The following is a 19818-nucleotide window of genomic DNA, read 5'->3' as shown; positions in this document are numbered from 1 at the left end:
CTGAAGCGGGGCTCAAGCTTACCCTACACGGGACTCTAAATCACGAGCTGTGAGATCATGACCTGAAGCGAAGTCAGATGCTTAACCAACTGAGCCACCCAGGCGCCCAGCAGTAGACCTCTTTGAAATCAGGGGTCAATCTTACCCATGTCAGTGTGCACTCCCCTCAACGGAGCATCCCCGGCAATGAACACAGGGCTTTGTGCATGCTAAGCATCCAATAAGTGCCTCCTAAAATAGTCCGTCAAGCTCCAGAAAACAAATTCCTTTAAAATTGGGAAGTTAAAAATATACTGAGGATTAACTAAATAGTAAGTGCTCAATAAATATTGGTTGACCATTTTGAAGAAATTCCTTACCCTTTCGATAACTAGTTCTAGAAATGAAACTTCAAGCAGTGAACCATTGGAGCAAGAGTTTTCACCGCTTGAGATGCTTCTGCAACAGGGTGCAGCTAAGCCCCGGCAGGGCTCTGCCTAATGTTCCTGCCTCAGACTCAGCAGCTCCACTGAGATCTCAGAAAATTTGAAGTTGTTTGTCCTATCTTGTTTATGGAAGAACTCATCTGCTTTAAAAAGCATCCAAAACCACTGTATTAAAAAGGAGTATTTTTATCTTTTTACTATCTTTTCAGATATTAAATATTCATATATTTTAAATCTGTTCCTCCTTTGGGACTGATTTAAAGTGCAAGATGAAGCTAGGAAGATTTGTGGAGAGAAGGGTGCAATGTTCCAAATTGTGCCCTTAATGTTCTCATTAAGGAATCACGTCTGGCCCAAAGAATGGACAATGTGTCATGACAACCTAATAAGGAAGCACTACTTACTAGCGATAGGGCTTGGTGAGACTGCTGATTGGTTTTGTCAGCTGACTTACTTGAATGTAGTTGTCAACAATTCCCCAAGCAAAGTCACAGGGAAATGTCCCTTCTAGAGGTTGATTTTCAGGTAAAGGAGGGAAGCCATTTTTCTCTATCAGCTTTTGGTAGAACAAGGCTGAAGATTTCGGCAACAGTTTCTTATCCTGGCTTAGAAAGTCAACATAGAAGAGTCCACGCCTGATGCTGTAACCTCTGTGCCATTCGAAGCCATCCATAAGGGACCAGGCCGTGTACCCAATGACGTCCACCCCATCCAGCCTAATGGCTGCAAAGAGAAGAGAGGACAAGAACAATGTGACCCCTAGCCAGGCACTGGCCTCATGTGTCAAGAGCATTTGAGGGGTTTACTACTTACGGAAATAAGTTGCGTATAATGGTCACTGTTTGGTAAACCAATGACCTTTCTTACTAATAAAAGGCTGTCACACTTGGGTAATTCTACAAACAAATATCTTCACCAACATGCTTATCTCCAGTATGTTTTTACTTGGAATATTTTTATTTCCAGTAGGTGTTCTTTGGGCCTGAGATGATGGTCTTGCTCCATTTTCTATCCTAGCATTGTGCTTGCCACAATAAGTGAACACAATCTTTAAAAGAATAAACTACTTAATATTTTCTTCAGAAAGGGTTGATATTCTTTTTTCTTTAAAAATTGTTTTATTCAGTGCAAATAATAAGAACCCAAAAACGTGTACAGAGATCTAAATGTCCTGGGATTCACTTAATCCTTAATATAATCTAAAATTCTAGAGTACTAACTCTGAAAGTCAAGTGTTTTCACACATTATAACCCAGTTTCTCATTTTCAAAATGAGTTTAAAAATGAGTTTAAGTTCCTCAAGTCCCCAAATGAGAAAGGTGTTACATAAGTGCATTTCTACTATTGCCAAAATGAATTTCTTCATTACAATTAAAATCTATAAATTCACATAGTTTATTACAGATCATCTGAAAGATTTTCCTGTTGCTTTCAACAAGAAATTAGAATTTTATCCCCAATCCTACCTTTTAATGTTTCCATTACGAATTTTTTGAGGTAATACATATATTTGGCGTCGTCTCTCTTGGTGGTCCCTGAGACAAACCAGCCATTTTCCACAATAAATATTTGAGGGTGGTTATATTCAAGGTCAATCCAAGAAAGGAGTTGCCTCAGGCTGGGAGATTCTAACTGGCGGAACTTCATGTGGGGGTCCAATAGTTGAAAACTCAAGGTTGGTCCAAAAGAAAGAGCAAAAAAGTCAGCTGTTCCCTTAATGAACTTTTTCTCAGCTTCAGTAAAATCAGGCAGAAGACGTGAAAGATTATTCTTCATGCTCTCAGGATAGTCACCATCAATAAATATGGGTTTGGCAAACCAGCCTAGTACAAAGTCAAGAGACTTTTGACATTCTTTGATGCTGTGGTCGGTCATTCTTCGAGGATTGATCCAGTGGGAGCTTAGGGCGATGGAGACCTGGCCTCCCTGAGTTGGACGGAAAGAAGTATTGTAGAGATGCCAGATTTTGGCATGAGCCTATAAAAGAAAAGCCATGGTGAATTTATCTCTGATTGCGAGAAGAAATATGTAATACATTTCTGAATCCTCAACTCTATTGGTGTCTGTTTCACATCAAGCCTAACTTAATGAATCACAATGTAAAATCACAATGTAAAAGTCACCTGGAAACAATAAGTTATTTCAGGGGTAGGTCAGCCCACAGTGAGCTGCTACCACGACTGGAATTATTTCTATTGTTTTTCAGTAGCCAGTGGAAAATGCGAATTTCTTGTCTTGAAGTCATTATTCATACTTTGAGAAGTTAATGAAATAAGAATTTGTTATAATATCTTACTACTTAATTGACTTTGGATTATGTAATTTTTAATTAATAGGCTTCGTGAAAAGAACCAATCCTGCATTATGATCACACCAGGAATTTCTAAATAGGATTATATATTTTTTATCCTAAGAGACTGGGAGTTTTCGAGGTGACTCAAGTTGTTGGAGTCAATTTGATATTTTGTATTCATCTCTGACAGCTAAAATTCTAACACATGTCCCTTTATTCTTAATTTTTATTCTTCCCTAAGAAGAATCAGCACAATAAAGTAAAGGGCCAACTCCAATATCTAGCCTCGGCCCACCCTCTGGAACTCTGAGACAGTGTTGGTTCGCACAGGACCCAGAAGTGTGAGGGTACTAGCCAAGAGCAAGAATCACCCAAACTTGGCTTTGAGGAGATCAGCTGTCCATAGTTAGTCAGCACTCAGCTGGGAGTTTCCTACAGCAATGAAATGGGCTTTGCTTAAGGTTAACTTTATACTCCCATAAAATCTTGCTGACTTCTGATATCTCATTTTCGCTTGTTTTCTTTGTATTTATGAAGACCAGTGAGGATTACAGGGTTTTTCCTCCCTTATTTGAATTTTCTCTTCACTTTTGAATTCCTTGATTTACTCTCCATATTTTTCTACAAACACAAGGGCTGTTTATTGGCCTTTTACTCCCCTAATATATCCTCCTTGAAAACCTCATTCCAGTTCTCTGTTTGACTCATATTCTCCAAAATGATCATGCCAATTTCATCCCGCTCCCTGGGCCTGAAGAAGCTCTTTCAGTATGCCAAATATGCTCTTCATTTTCCCTAAATATTCTTCTCGTGGTTCATTTCAGTGCAGGTGTCCAAGAATGATCTTATCACTGTTCTTATGAGTTCAGCCAAATATTTCAGTGGAATAAAATAGTTTATGTCTAACTTTCATTTTTAGTTTCTTAGTAAATATCTACTATGTTTCATTCCACTGAATATATTTTTTCATGACCTGAAGCACCTACCCATATGCTAAGAAGGAAAGGGAGAATAAAAGATTGATCAGAAGAATAGTAGCATTCACCCATGTGGTTTCGGGGGGGGGGGGGGCTCAGTCGTGCTACGCTGCTGGTCTTGTGGTGTCCCCCACCTTTATCTTCCTCCCCTCCACCACCCGATATCTCTCTTCCCCATTGTCAAGACATCTCGTCATGTCGCTTAACAGTTAAATAGAAAAGAAAAGGAACATCTCAGGCTAGTCCTCAGAATGTCAGATCAGGGCACTTTCTTAACTTGGCCCAACTGAGGCCCACAGGCACTCGTGTTCTAAGTCTAACAGACACACCTCGACAAACCAGCTGCTGTGATAGAAATAGGCCAGGCAAGAGTGGGAGCAACCCAAGAACTTCCTAATCTGGGTCAGTTTTGCAAGTAGCAGAAGTAGGAGTCCTACCATAGAATAGCCTACAGTAATGGACCACTCCTCTAACCTTGGATATTTTGACATGGTGCAGAGGAAGTCTGGCTAGGAAACCAATGCCCTGGGCCACACAGAAATGTTCACGTGCTCTCTAATGTCAGATAAACTTCCTGCCCTGTCACATTTTTGGGTGCCTTTAATCACACTACCTAACCTGGCAGGTGAGACTAACTTCCTTGTGTCTTTCACAGAGATGTTATGACAATTAAATAATTTACATAAAACACCTAACACAGAGTCTGCATTCAATAAGGTCTCCATGAATGCTTACTCCTTCTCTCCTTAAAGGATGAACAGAAAAAAAAAAAAAAAAAAAAAAAAAAAGGAAAGCATAGCAGGTCCAGGGAATATCACCTGCTAAGGAATTCAGCCCAAGAGCACCCAAGTGAGGTACTGATGCCACCTGGGGTTTGGATTAGAAGAGGCTTAGGGCTTAGGTTGGGATCCCATCTCCCCCTTCCATTACCAGTGTGAGCCTCAGGTACTTCTCAGTATCAATGGGGACAGCATCTATTCTCCTGCAAGGACACGATGGGGATCATGTGATATGATGCAAGTAAAAATGTCTACTAAGTAGTTTATTATTTTATAGAAGTATATATTTGCAGCATTGGGAAGTTGATGGTTAATTTTATGTGTCAACTTGACTGGACTTAGGGCCCCCCAGATAGCTGGTAAAATGCTTGTCAAGGGTTTAGCTAAACTATGTCATGGTAATGCTGCCTCAGCAGCCATTTTGTTTGGCCATGCAGCCTTGAGGGACCTTGACCTGACATCAGCCCCTCCTGCAAGTGCATGCCCTAGACAGCAGCTTGCAGGGTCACAATCAAATTTAAGGTCCTGACATGACCTCCCTAACCGCCCTTGTGATCCAGAATCGCCCCTTGCTCCCAGCCCCTGTATGCCTTATGGGCCCTTTAGATAGACGACCATGGAGCTTACTAAAATCCTCTTTCTGGTTTGAATTGACCAATCTGGCCCTTGCCTAAGAACCCTAATCAAGCCATGTATTTGGGTTCTGCCTCTCTCTTTGTCTGTACTCTGCCTTGACCTCCCCATGTGGCCCCTTAAGGCCGAGTACTTCCTCCAGGACCTGTGAGTAACAGACTTCTCTATTTCAAGTTCTCTTGTGCTCTGTTGTTGAACTGGGGCTCACCGTACAGCACTATGCTCCACTTAACAAATGTTAATTTGGGGCGCCTGGGTGGCGCAGTCGGTTGGACGTCCGACTTCAGCCAGGTCACGATCTCGCGGTCCGTGAGTTCGAGCCCCGCGTTGGGCTCTGGGCTAATGGCTCAGAGCCTGGAGCCTGTTTCCCATTCTGTGTCTCCCTCTCTCTCTGCCCCTCCCCCGTTCATGCTCTGTCTCTCTCTGTCCCAAAAATAAATAAACGTTGAAAAAAAAAAATTAAAAAAAAAAAATGTTAATTTAACAAAACCATAACAACATTATTTCTGGGTGTGTCTATGAGGGTATTTCTGGAAGAGATTAGCATTTGAATAGGAAGGCTGAGTAAAGGAGACCACCCTCACCAATGTGGACTGCCATCAACCCATGCATTGAGGGGCTGAAGAGAACCAAAAAGGGAAGGAAGGGTGAACTGTTTTTCTGGAGATTGCAAACAAATATAGAAAGCATCTTGGATGTCACTTGTCTTAACCACTCACTCTACTCCCCAAACCCCTACTTGATCTGTTATTTGACTGCTCTCCACCACAGCCCAACTTGGTGGTCATCCCACTCATGGAGGCCCCCCCACCCTCACCCCCACCCAACCTGCCACACTGGGCTGCATGTCCCTCCTCTGGGTGCTCTCTGAGTCTCTGGCATACCTCTCTTGCATCTACTGCAGGTAATGATGCCTTCCTCCCCAGACTGATCTCCCTGGCTTCCCTCATCTCCTTCCATTGCCTGTTAAACTGAACTGAACCCTGCTTCATTCACCTTCATTCCATTTTCTGATGGTAGATTTGAGTAGTCGACTACTATAAGGCAAGGTGTGGGACGGTCACTACTTAAGGTGTGGCAACAACTAGGGACGATTAAGAGGGACACATGGTTATGTTTGGTTTTGCATTGCTTTCTAATTATTCCAGGTACGTTAATCTTACAAATTTGTTATTTTAAGATTGACATTTAATAAAGCTATTGACATAGACTCAGGGAAGTAATTAAGGGTGTATGTAAGAATGTTTATCTATGAACTATTTCCAATAGTGAAATATTGAAACAATTGAAATGTCCAATATTCAAATACATTCACACCCATACGTGCATTTTTTAACACATTATGGTATGACGAAAGATATACTACTATTCAGACATTATAAACAATGCGGAAGAACGTCCATTTACATGTTAAAACTGTTTCTAAAATACTAACTGAACAGAAAAGTGGGCTACAAAGTAGTAAGTAGAGTTTAACAGAATTTTTTATTAAAGGAAAACACATACAAATCTGAAATGATTTATAAGTTGTTAAAAGAGCTTTTGTAGCAGGATTGTGGGTGGTATAATTCTCTTCAATTTGCTTATCTATATTTTTTCATTTCCTACCATACACATGTATTGCTTTAGAGTTTTGTTTTGTTTTTTACTTAAAATTTAAAAATGAAAAATAGCTCATAGGAGCTGGATGGCTGGCCCTGCTGAACTGCCCAGGATAGTAATTTGAAAGCCGTGATCTAAATAACCCCTGCCTAATTTTTCTTTGTTGTACCTTATGGTCTCTGCCTCAAGTCCTGAATCCCAGGTGCATGGAACCCTCCACGAAGGTCTGAAATCGCTAGGCTCCCATGCCTTCATGGGTGCATCTCTCTCAAGTTTTCCTATCCCCAGTCCCTCCAGTTCCACCCCGCTTCAAAACTCAGCTCAGACATCACCCTTCTGGGAAGTCTTCCCTGACATCTTCCCTCTCTCTGCCCTGAAGTGTCCACTCCATGTGTCTCCACAGCTGCCCTCTATTAAAAGACCTTCACCATATTGGGTTGCATTCATTCAAGTGTCTAGATTGGAGGTGTTTCCAAGTCTTTGACTAGGTCTTTTATGTGTCTATTCCCAGATTCTAGCAAAGTGTCTGGGGCAGAATACGTATAACAAACAGATATGGAGGAATGAAGGCTGGCAGTGAAAACCAGACCAAAGAGTGTCGACACAAGCAAACATTTTTCTGAGCCAGAACAGGAAAACTCTCATCACATACCCTGGTTGTATTTTATTTCTGAGACCTTGAAAGACAGAAAACTTTCAGGTGCACACCATCACAAAAATAAATTAGAATGGATTTGGCATAGTAGGCTCTTAAGAAAAATACTGCATAGTCCCAAGATGTGCTAATGATCTAATGTGGGGCATATGACACGGTGTATAATGTCCTCTCCACTTCCTTCCTAGCCTCATTGTTGATTTTGCAATCTACGTTCTGAAAAATCTAAGAAAAAAAATTAATCTTATATTTCTTTCTGCCAATCAGCTAGTATCACCACATTTTAGAAGTCAACTGAAATATTCTGAATTCCATAAACACATATAAACATTTTCTCTCTGGTTAAATGACTCCTTGTCATTTACCTATTTGTACGCTTCACAGAGCTCAATGAAAACTTTCACACAAACTGGGTATTTAAAAAATAGTGAGGGACAGGAAACATGGGAGATGAACCCCACGTCCACTCCAGCATTCTACCACGGTTCGGTTTCCAGACTTGGATGAGGGAAATGAAGCCCAAGCAACACACAGCAGCACTGCTGAGCTGAGAAGGCAGAGCTCAGTGATACGGGCTGCTGAAGATCCACATGTCGAAGAGAAGGGCACAGAGGGAGGGCCCAGATTTCTGCATGAGGATTTCCCGGCAGTCCTTGGCTAACTATGAAGAAGACGAGATTCTGCAGGGCTTCACAAAGAGCAGACGCCACAGGTCTGAGAGCTGAATACAAAAGGCTGTACCTAGAGAGCCACAATAGAGAAACATGGCTGAATACTTCAGACATTCAACCGAAATCCATAAAGGTCATACGTGAGGAATAAGGACAAAACTAAGACACACCAGCTCTAACAAAGACTACATCCAAGCCTAGTGGGTTCAAGAGAATCCTTGGTAAAGTAATTGCCTGGCAGAGCAAAATGTCACACCCTTTAAAGGAAGTGGCATAAGCCAGACTTCCTATCATGTGTTATTTATATTGTCCAGGCATAATAAAAAAAAAATTACTAGACATTGAAAAAGCAAGAAAATAAAAATCTTAATTAAAAAAAATCAAAAGGACAGAAACCAAAGCCAAGATGACCCAAAAGAATTTTAAGATAGCTATTACAAGTATGTTCGAAGATTTCAAGAAAAAGATAGATATAAAAAGTGAATGATGTGGAATAACAGCATATAACAACAGAGAAACGGAAACTCAAAGAAAGCATGACAATTCTAGAACTGAAAAGTAAAATATATAAAGTGAAAATTTTATCAAAGGGGATTAACAATATTAATTCTACATAGACTATATAATTAGGGTGAATAATCTCTATTTTAAAATTTTTTCATGTTTCTTTATTTTTGAGAGAGAGAGACAGAGTGCGAGCAGAGAGAGAAGGAGACACAGAATCCAAAGCAGACTCCAGGCTCTGAGTGTCAGCACAGAGCTCAGAGCAGGGCTCGAACTCATGAACTGTGAGATCATGACCTGAGCCAAAGTTGGATGCTTAACCGACTAAGCCACCCAGGTGCCCCAGGATGAATAATCTTTAAAGAAACCACAAAAATATATTAAATGTTTACCTTAAAAGCCAGTAGGATAACAAAAATGAAATACTAAAAAATATTTGATTCACCTAGAAGAATGCTTAAAGAAAAATACAAACAAAAACCAATGAAATAAATAGAAAGCAAACAGCAAAATGGTAAACACAAACCCAATCGTATCAATCATTACTCAAATGAAAATAGACTAAACGCTCCAAGTAAAAGACAGATAGTGTCTGCTGCTGACAGCACAGAGCCTGCTTAGGATTCTCTCTCTCTCTCTCTCTCTCTCTGCCCCTCCCCACTCAAGCTCATGTGCATGTGCCCTCTCTCTTTCTCTCTCTCAAAATAAATAAATAAACTTAAAAAAAAAAAAAAAAACACAAACTCTAACCCCAGGTAATTTCACTAGTGAGTTCTATCAAAGACTTAAGGAAAAAATATACCAATTCCACAAAAATTCATTTAGAAAATAGAAGAGAGGTCGTTCTCAATTCAACTTGTGAAGTTAGTACAACAGTGATGTAAAAATCTGCCAAAAAATTTAAGAAACGAAAATTAGAAACCAAACATCCCTGGAATAGATATGCAAAAAGTAACTGGAGGTCAAACACAACAATATTTTTTAAAATGTACCAAAAGAGGGGTGCCTGGGTGGCTCAGTTAGTTGAACACCCAATGTTGGCTCAGGTCATGATCTCACGGCTCATGAGTTCAAGCCACATGTGGGGCTCTGTGCTGACAGCACAGCCTGCTTCAGATTCTGTGTCTCCCTCTCTTTGCCCCTCCCCTGTTCATACTCTGTCTCTCTCTCTGTCCCTCTCTCAAATAAATAAACATTAAAAAAAAGGTTTTTTTTAATGTACCAAAAGAGAAATGGCATGGCATTACTAATATGAGACAAAATATAGTTTAAGTCAAAAATTGTTACAAGAGACTTGGGGCGCCTGGGTTGCTCAGCTGGTTAAGCGTCTGATTTCAGCTCAGGTCATGATCTTGCAGTTTGTGGGTTTGAGCCCCGCGTCAAGCTCTGTGCTGACAGCTCGGAGCCTGGAGGCTGCTCCGGATTCTGTTTCCCTTTCTCTCTGCACCTGCACACCCCCCCCCCCACCCGCTCACACACCCTGTCTCTCTCAAAAATAAATAAACATTTAAAAAAATTAAAATAAATAAATAAATAAATAAATTGTTACAAGAGACAAAGAAGAACATTACATATGGGTAAGAGGGTCAATCCTTCAAGAATATGTAACAGTTACAAACATTTGCACACGAAGAAGAAAAGAAAATTAATGAAACAAAAATTGATAGAATTGAAGAGAGAAATATACCATTTGGTAATACCTGTTGCAGACTTCAATACTCCACTTTCAATAGTGGACAGAAACTCTAGACGGAAGGTCAACAAGTAAACAGAGGTCTCGGACATTACTAGAAGTCAATCCGAGCTAAGAGACACACAGAACACCCCACCCAACGAGAACAGATACGCATTTTTCTCAAGTGCACATGAGACATTCCCAAGAATTGACCATATGTGAGGACTCAAAGCAATCCTTAATAAATTTTAAAAGATTGAGATCATACAAAGTATCTTCTCTGACCACAGTGAAGTGAAACAAGAAATCAATAACATTCATAAATATGTGGAAATTAAAGAACACACTCCTAAAAATCAACAGTCAAAGAAGAAATCACAAGGAACATTAGGAAACACTTGTGAATAAAAACAAAAGCTGAATAAAAACAAAACCACAATGCACCAAGACTTAGAAGACGCAGCAAAAGCAGTACTCAGAGATAACTTTATACCTGTAAATCACTATACTAAAAAAGAAAGACCTCAAAGCAAGAACTTAACCTTCCACCTTAAGGAAAAAGAAAAAGAAGAGCAAACTAAACCCACAGCTGGCAGAATAAAAGGAATAATGAAGATTAGAGTAGATAGAAACAAGACAGAGAAGAGTGTCTAGACAATTATCTGATAAATTATCTAGACTGACTAAGAAAAACAGAGAGAAGACTCAAATTACTAAAATCAGAAACAAAAGTGGAGACACTATTACTGATCATTTCTGTATATTTATGTCCATAATAAAAGGATTATAAGGGAAGATGGTAAAAATTGTATGCCAACAAATGAGATAACCTAGATGAAATGAACAAATTCCTAGAAATACACAAAGTACTAAAAACGGCTCAAGAAGATATAGAAAAAGGAGAAGGATACCACTTTTTTTAAATTTTATTGTATTTTTTTAGTTCTGCCTTTCAGTGTATGATTTCCTTATTGTTTAGGCTCAGATCTCTGGTACAAGGTTGGATGGGGCAGATACCATGTTTACTCACTGGAAGATTCAACACTGAAACTTATCCATCCTCCCCAAACTGATCTCTAGATTCTGCACAATCCCATACAAAATTCCAATACATTTTTTTGTAGACATTAATGAGTTGTTTCTAAAATGTATGTAATTATTCAAAGGACATAGATAAATTAAAATAAATTGCAAGAGGAAGAACAAAGTTGAAGCATTCACAGGACCTGATTTCAAGACTTACTATAAAGCTATAATATTTAATATGGTGTGATATTGGCATAAGAATAGACAAATAGATCAAAGGAGAAGAATAAAGAATTCAAAAATAGACCTAATGCAAATTGATTTTGAACAAATCCTTAGATGGCAAAAAAAAAAAAAAAAAAAAAAAAAAGCCTTTTCAACAAACTCTCTTGCAACAATTGGGAAACCATTATGGGGAAAAATGAACCCAACCTTATATCTTGCATAAAAATTCACCTGAGATAGACCACAGGCCCAAATGTAAAATATAAAACTATAAACTCACAGAATAAAACATAGCCTCTGGATCTCACAGTAAGGATTTCTTAGAATTCAGAAAGCACTAATCATAAAAGAAAAAACAGATGAAGTGGGACACATCAAAATTAAAATCTTCTCATCAAAAAAGTTAACAAAAAAGACAAAGCACTGAGGAGAAATATGTATATGTATAATATATATATATATATATATATATATATACACACACATCTGACAAAAGAGTTGTATTCAAAATAAATACAAGAATCCTATCAATTCATAACAAAAAAAGAAATCAACCATATCGCCACCATGAACAACAGATCTGAGCAGACATTTTCACAACAGCATCTACACCAATGATCAATCAGCACATGGAAAGGTACTCAACACCAACATTATCAGGGAAATGCATATTAAAACCACAGTGAGCTATCATATGCACAGGAATGCCACAGCTGAAGACTGACAGCAAATTCTGACAAGGATGAAAAGCAGCTGGAACTTTCACACATTGCTGCTTGGAGTGTAATTAATACCACCACTCTGGAAAATAATTTGGCAGTTTCTTATAAAGTTAAACATGGGCTTTCTCTATAACCCAGAAATTCCACATCTAGGTATTTACCCAAAAGAAATGACAAAATAGGTCCACAAAAAGACACAATGTCAAGATAAAAACAAGAGTGAACGGTTCAAGGATGCATTATTCACAATAGCAAAAAACTGAAAATAACACAGATGTCCATCAACAGGAGTATGTATAAATCCTGTCTGTTTTTACAATGCAATGCTACTCAGCAATAAAAAGAATGAACTGCTGTTAAATGCAACAATAGGGATTGGCCTCAAAAATATTATATTTAGCAAAAGAACCAAGACACAAAGAATACCTGCCTATGGTTGCATGATTCCATTCACATAAAATTCAAAAATCAGCCTGCTGTGATAGAAATCAGAACAGTGGTTGCCTATGGTGGGTGAAAATTGATTAGAAAGAGTCACAAAGGGGGCTCCTGGGTGGCTCAGTAGGGTAAGCATCTGACTTCAGCTCAGGTCATGATCTCACAGTTCGTGGGTTCAAGCCCTGCGTCGGGCTCTGTGCTAACAGCTCAGAGCCTGGAGCCTGCTTTGGACTTTGTGTCTCCCTCTCTCTCTGCCCCTCCCTTGCTCACACTCCATCTGTCTCTCTCTCTCTCTCAAAAATAAATAAACATTAACAAAAGAAAGAAGAAAAAAGTCACAAGGAAACTCTGGGGTGATGGGAATGTTCTGATCTTCATTGGAATGTTGGTTACACAAGTGTATGCAGTTGCCAAAATTTATCAAAGTATACATTAAAATATGTGTGTCAATTTTAAAGATCTATAGAGAAAGAAAGAAAACCTCAGTCACAGGCGAAGCTATTTCGGGGACAGAAATAGAATTATCTAAGATTTACATGGCAAGAGAAAACTGATTTTCTCTGAAACACTAATTTATTTCTGAAACTACAGTAGTAATTTGTTGCTTAAAAAAATTTTGCAGTTGGGGTGTCTGGGTGGCTCAGTTGGTTAAGCGTCCGATTTCAGCTCAGGTCATGATCTCATGGCTTGTGAGTTCGAGTCCTGTGTCAGGCTCTGTGCTGAGAGTTCAGAGCCTGGAGCCTGTTTCAGATTCTGTGTCTCCCTCTCTCTCTCTGTCCCTCCCCTGCTCACGCTCTGTCTCTCAAAAATAAACATTAAAAAATTTTTTTTTAATTTGTAGTTATTTAGCTTTTTTTTTAAAAAAATTTTTTTTTCAACGTTTTTTATCTCTTTTTGGGACAGAGAGAGACAGAGCATGAACGGGGGAGGGGCAGAGAGAGAGGGAGACACAGAATCGGAAACAGGCTCCAGGCTCTGAGCCATCAGCCCAGAGCCTGACGCGGGGCTGGAACTCACGGACCGCGAGATCGTGACCTGGCTGAAGTCGGACGCTTAACCGACTGCGCCACCCAGGCGCCCCTTATTTAGCTTTTAATTAAGGGGATCAATACTCATTTATTCACTCACTCATTTATTCATTCAACAAATGTCCTAGGCACTTGTTTCTAGAAATCAATAGGATTCAAAATAAGGTTCTGATCTCATGCAGCTTACATTCTAGGGAGGAAGAGAGGTCCTTGAAATAAAGCTGAGTAAGAGAATCGGAGGTGGCAGGGGTCAGGATGGGGGAGTACAGTATGAAAGCCTTCTTTGATCAGGGATGTTTGAGGAGAGGTCTATCAATAACATGACAAATGAAGGCTGCTAAAGGAGCCCTGGAGGGGAAAAGCATTCTGGGTAGAGGATGGGGCCAGTGTAGAGGTCTGTGGGTCCTGTGGGCATGTGGCAGGTTGGAGGTAAACCGTACAGAAGGCAAAGGGAGAATCTCCTCAAAGAGAAGATCAGACAAGACACTGAGCCCCCACTCCTCCCACCTCCAAGCCGAGTGGGCTGTTGGCAATGACAGACAGGTGTGGGAGTTCAAAATCCACCTGAAAGGCAACTGTGGGATACAACTTACAGTCCAGAGGTCCCGCAAGGGATCAAGCTGAGATGGCAACATAGCTTGTCTTTTCCCTTTCCCTGTTCTGCTCTCATGCCCTCACTGACTTCTCTTGCAGGCACTTCTTGACTCAAGATCTGCTTCTTGGGGAGCCAGACCTGCGTCAGGCTGGGACGCGGTTGGCTCAGCCTCATAGGGCGCAGTGAAGAGTTTGATTTTATTCCATTCTTTTTTTCTTTTCAAGTTTTTATTTAAATTCTAGCTAGGTAACATATATGGTAAAATTGGTTTCAGGTGTAGAATTTAGTGATTCATCCTTTACATAAAACACCCAGTGCTCATCACAAATGTCCATTGCCCATGTAGCCCATCTCCCACCCACCTCCCCTCCAGAAACCCTCAGTTTGTTCTCTGTAGTTAAGAGTCTCTTATAGTTGACTTCCCTCTCTTTTTTTTCCTTCCCCTATGTTCATCTGGTTTTTTTCTTAAATTCCACATATGAGTGAAATCACATGGTATTTGTCTTTCTCTGACAGGCTTATTTTACTTAGCATAATACACTTGAGCTCCATCCATGTCATTGCAAATGGCAAGATTTCCTTTTTTTTTTTTTTTTTTTTGATGGCTGAGTTGTATTCCATTACACACACACACACACACACACACACACACACACACTCACACCACATCTTCTTTATCCATCCATCGGTTGATGGACATTTGGGCTGTTTCCATTGTTTGGCTATTGTTGATAACATGCTGCCATAAACATCAGGATGCATGTGCCCCTTTGAATCTATATTTTTGTATCCTTTGGGTAAATACCTATTAGTACAGTGAAATTGCTGTGTCATAGAGTAAATTTCATTCTAAATTAGGTGAAATTCACTAGATAGTTAAGCTTAGTGATTAAGAACATCTGCTAGGTCAGACTGTTCTAAATCTGTACCCTTATTAGCTGTGTGACCTTAGACATATAATCTAACTCTCTGTGCATCTGTTTCCTCATCTGTAAAATAAGAACAAGTATAGCACCTTACGTTCATATCCTTACGGGGATGAAATAAGTCAATATATGAAAAAACTTATGATTGTGACCCATCGGGTAAGTTTATGATTCAGTGTGGTAGTAATGGAATTTAATTTATGATTTTTAAGAGATCACGGACTGCTATGTGGCAAACAGACTCCAGGAGGGCAACATAGGAACAAGGAAAGCAGTTAGGCAGCTATTGCTGTGGTCCCAGTAAAAGATGATGTTGGTTTGGACCAAAGGAGGTAGATAGAAGTGGCCAGATTTCAGCCATCACTGAAGGTGGAATCAGTCAGTAGAACTAGCCGATGAATTACACGTGACTTGTGAGGCAGGGAAAGAATCAAGGACAACAGAGAAAGCAACAAGTAAGGGACGTGGGAAGGAAAGTGATCAAGTTCTGTTTGGACCGTGGGTCTGATATTTGGGTGAAGATGCCTGGTTGATGGCTGGGTGTATGCGTCGAAAGTTGGAGAAGACATGGATGGTATTAACAATCGTTCAAATACATTTCAGAGGTAACACTGACAGGGTCACTTTTGGCTATCATTCTTCAGATATATTTTTTAAAAAATGAAATGGAATAATTCTTAACAGATTAACTTAATCCTACAAATAATCATAATTAAATTGACTGAGACCAGTGGCTAAAGAACTGAAATGCAGCCCATAAGCAAAAAATAATTCAAGCAGCTAATTTCTGTCTACTTTCCACCCAAGAAGAGACCTCGAAGCGTTGTGTAGTTCTAAATTAGAGGTACATTCTTTTAAGAAAGGTCAAAGGACTAGACAAATTTTGGAGAGCCCCAGAGATTTGCTATTTTCTCCTTTTGGCATCCTTTTACTACAAGAACAATATCACAATCACATGTCTAAGGACTTTTCCTAAAAGTCACTGCCACCCTGTGCTGTTACACAAGTATGCCAGCTATCCAGTGTTCGTGTTTGTAGACCAAATTAACCCTTTTGTTTCTATGAGCACAGTTCTGTGGATTATAAACTGTTGTTACTACAGATGGAATTTCAAGCAGCCTCCACCAAACAACAATTTAAGAGAGCACAAAAATAATTTCCAAACATAACCCGCTAGAATGTTTAGCCACAAAAACACCAGGACCGGTAGTCTCTGTGTGTGGTTCCTCAAATGTTGCCCAGGACCTGACTCTACCTTCCGAGTCCCAACCTGTGCCCAGGGCCTCAGCTCCACCTTCCCTGACACCCAGTGAGATACATGTATGGTAATAAGCAGCCGCTGGCCTTTCTTGCCTTCACTTTGGACTTCCGGGGAAGTAGAATTTCTAGCTTGAGCACCAAGCCTCATGGCCTCTCACAAGTTAAGAAGTAGGACTAGTACAGTTTCATATCCATACAAGTTTCATATCTCATCCCTTCCCGACCAGCTCTTTTACTACAGACAAGTCAATTTCTCAATACCCCTCACCCAGGGCTCTACCTTGGATGACAGCCTATCAATCCTGAAATGGCATTCTACTTTTCCTCTGTTATCTGTGGCCCTCCCTGCCTCCTGTTTTGAATTTGTTTCTTCTAAGAAGAGTTCATAATTAACCCTGCTTACTCTTAGTGACATTTTCCCGAGTTACTCTCTGTAAAAGTCCACTCCTTCCAAATTCAGCTCAATTCTCCTCTCCTCTGTGAAGACTTGTTTGGCGTCCTGGATGCATTTAGACGTTCCTTTCCCACCACACCCTGAACATATGTAGCTGGAGTAGAACCATGCTTCTTCATAGTTCTTCATAAATTAGTGGCTCTTCAGCAAGGCTCTACACTCCTCATCAACAAGAGTTGAATTGAAACAGCCTGAATATCTAACAATATGAGATTATTTATCCTTTTAGTCAAATATTTATTGAGTAACTGCTATATGCCAGACATAGTTCTTAGATTAGGTGAAACAATCTAAAGGGAAAACAATAAGGATTAGTTGAAATAATCCAGGACTGAGGGATTAAATGGAACAAATTACTCGTTAGCAAATAATCAAATGATCATCAAAAAACAAATGATCATCATAATTTTCATAAATTATAGTTAGCTACAGATAAAGCAGGTGTAGTATTACCTAGTTTATCTGTACTTATATGAAATAAATAGACATAAGAGAGGATTCAGTTTCAACTTCAAGGTGAATGACCCAAGGCAGACCAATGAGAGATTCTCCCTGAGATTTTTCTGCTGTAGTGGAGGCAAGGCTCTCCCCTCCTTCTGGAGTAAATCTGGGGTTGTTGGTATCAGAAGAGACCCCCTACAGTGAGATGTAAAGAAGCCAAGCAAACCCAAGTGCAAGACAGAGAGAGAGAGGGAGGGAGAGAGAGATTGCCACCCTCAGCACCCCCCCTCCCCAACATGGTAATAATTACCTGAAAGTCCAATTCCTAAAGTCCCTGGAGCTTTTCTCCAATTCTGTGAATTATCCCAGTGTCTTTCTATTAAAATCACTTTTCTTCCTTAATCTAGTTTTAGTTGGGGTTGGTCATTTGCAAATATAGAATCCCTAAATACACATATAACCAAATTTGAGATTCTATAAGACCTCACTCAGGTAAAGGTATGCTTTTAAACTAGTCAAGACAAAAGCCAAGGTAGATTTTTTAAATCATGGCATGATTTTGGAGTTTTGTTACCTATAAGCATTTTGTCTGGATTTTTCCAAAGCAGGTTACATAAAAGGCCTTATTCATTCGTTTTTAAGCATAAACTTCCTTCAAATGAAGTAAAAGGCATTTCATAACTCATTTTGAGTAAATACATCAATAAATCAGAGATCAAGTTTCTTGCCTCATTTATCTGTACAGAACTAATCAACATCAGTTAATTCATTCTACTTAATACTAAATCATGCTGCTATAAAAATCCTTCCAAATCACTGATGCCAGGTTGTTAACAAAATATCTGGCTTGTGACCAAAACCCACCTAGTCCACTAATCACCATGTTATCGGAGACATAGAGGAGTTCCAATCCCTGGATTTTGTATCTCTGTTTTTCTAATAGCAACAAAATGAGAATGGTGAAGGAACAGGTAGGGAGACATAAGGCTAGATGAGAAAAAGGGACAAGAAGATAAAGAACTCATATAAGGGATGTTTATCACACAGTCAGCAAAAGCATCCTGTGGTTCATCCATCAGCTAGAATCTTTTCAGTAAACATCCATTACTAAAATCACCAACGTAAATCTATAATACCCTCATGACACAGCTGCTCTCCAATTTCCGCAAAACCGAGAAAAGTATTTTCCTCATAATAGTCAGCTTTACTTTCTAAATGTTTTACCTCTGCCTCTTCTCCTAATTCTCCTGCTCTGAATTATCAACAGCAGATGCCAACTGAGTGACTCTCTCTGAGACTTTAAGATCATTTATCAGTTCACAGACTCATTTACGGCTCTTTGCTTTCAAAATAACTCAATTCCCCTCGCAGGTAGAGAACACTTTCCACCCAAAGAAAAAGTGACATGTAAGCGTGCGAGGGTTTCTGTGTTGTCAGACGGGGTAAGGTTATGGAAATATAAAATATGTTTTGTGGAGTAGCCAGTAGAAGGTAACTACCCCTCCATTTCTGCCCTCTTTCCCATTTACCTCATGTGGTGGCAATTTCTACCACAGTACCTTGTCGTTTTTTCACGGCAGAGTCCAGTCGTGACATCCAGTTATGAGGAGCTACAGCAATTTGGAAAACCTAGACTAGGACTCATTAGAAATTATAGAGTGTGCCGTGTATAGTAAGGGTAGGTAAGTGCTGCTTCGTGAAAGTTCCGTTTCAGTTGTGAATATGTCAATTTTTTACCATGGGTCAAGTTCCAAGCACTTGAAAATCACTGGTCTAAGTTAAGGGATGTTCTCATTCTGCAAGTAATTTTGAGCTGCCTGTATATTTATTTATTATATAATATGTATTATATACTAAGCATTTATTTACCTGCCTGGCTCAGTTCTAGCATTTGGGGAAGCAACAGCAAACAAACTGGGCAAAAATTTCTGCCCTTATGGAGCTTCTATTTTAGCAGAAGAGATAAAAAGGGCAAACATAATAAACATGACTATAAAGAATGTTAGAAGGTGGTAAGTGGTACAGAAAATTCGGAACAAAATAAGGGTGGTCTGGGCGCCAAGGAGAGGAGATGCATTTTCTTGGTGGTGTGTGCAACAATCTTTCATTTTTTCCCCCATTAAATATGTTGCGGTGTTAGTCTCCTTTGACATCTCTATAGGGCAAAATCCATATGTGTTCTTATTGGGTAAGAATCATCTTCATTAACATCTACCCTCACAGAACTTAAAGTACCCCTAATCCATAGTGAATAACAAATCAAGCAAAGGCACACCAGGAAATAAGGATCAGAGAATGGGATTGACCCGGGTAGGCCAGCTCCAGGCCTCAGCTCAGGAAGATACCCAGTCATTCGGCCCCATTCCCATATCTAGGAAAATTTTTCTGTGATCTTAAATAATCCTCAAAGATTATTCTTTAAAAAATTTTTTAATGTGTTTTATTTATTTTTGAGAGGTAGTGGGGGGGAGGGGCAGAGAGAGAGGGAG

General features: G+C 39.7%; 1 protein-coding gene across 1 annotated transcript in view; it reads right to left on the bottom strand.

Moving 5' to 3' along the window:
• The window catches only part of KL (klotho), a 48387-nt gene that overhangs the window by 8250 nt on the left and 20319 nt on the right, over positions 1-19818 (bottom strand). The window contains exons 2-3 of the mRNA XM_030308947.1: positions 1892-2402; positions 880-1148 (exon numbers count right to left, since the gene is read on the bottom strand). Coding sequence (XP_030164807.1) covers positions 880-1148; positions 1892-2402 — 780 coding nt within the window. The remainder of the gene's footprint in view (positions 1-879; positions 1149-1891; positions 2403-19818) is intronic.

This window comes from Lynx canadensis, chromosome A1 (genome assembly GCF_007474595.2).
Source record: "Lynx canadensis isolate LIC74 chromosome A1, mLynCan4.pri.v2, whole genome shotgun sequence".
In the NCBI taxonomy this organism is placed as follows: domain Eukaryota; kingdom Metazoa; phylum Chordata; class Mammalia; order Carnivora; family Felidae; genus Lynx; species Lynx canadensis.
Note: the sequence above shows the minus strand (reverse complement) of the source record. Positions and strands in the feature narration are given on the sequence as shown.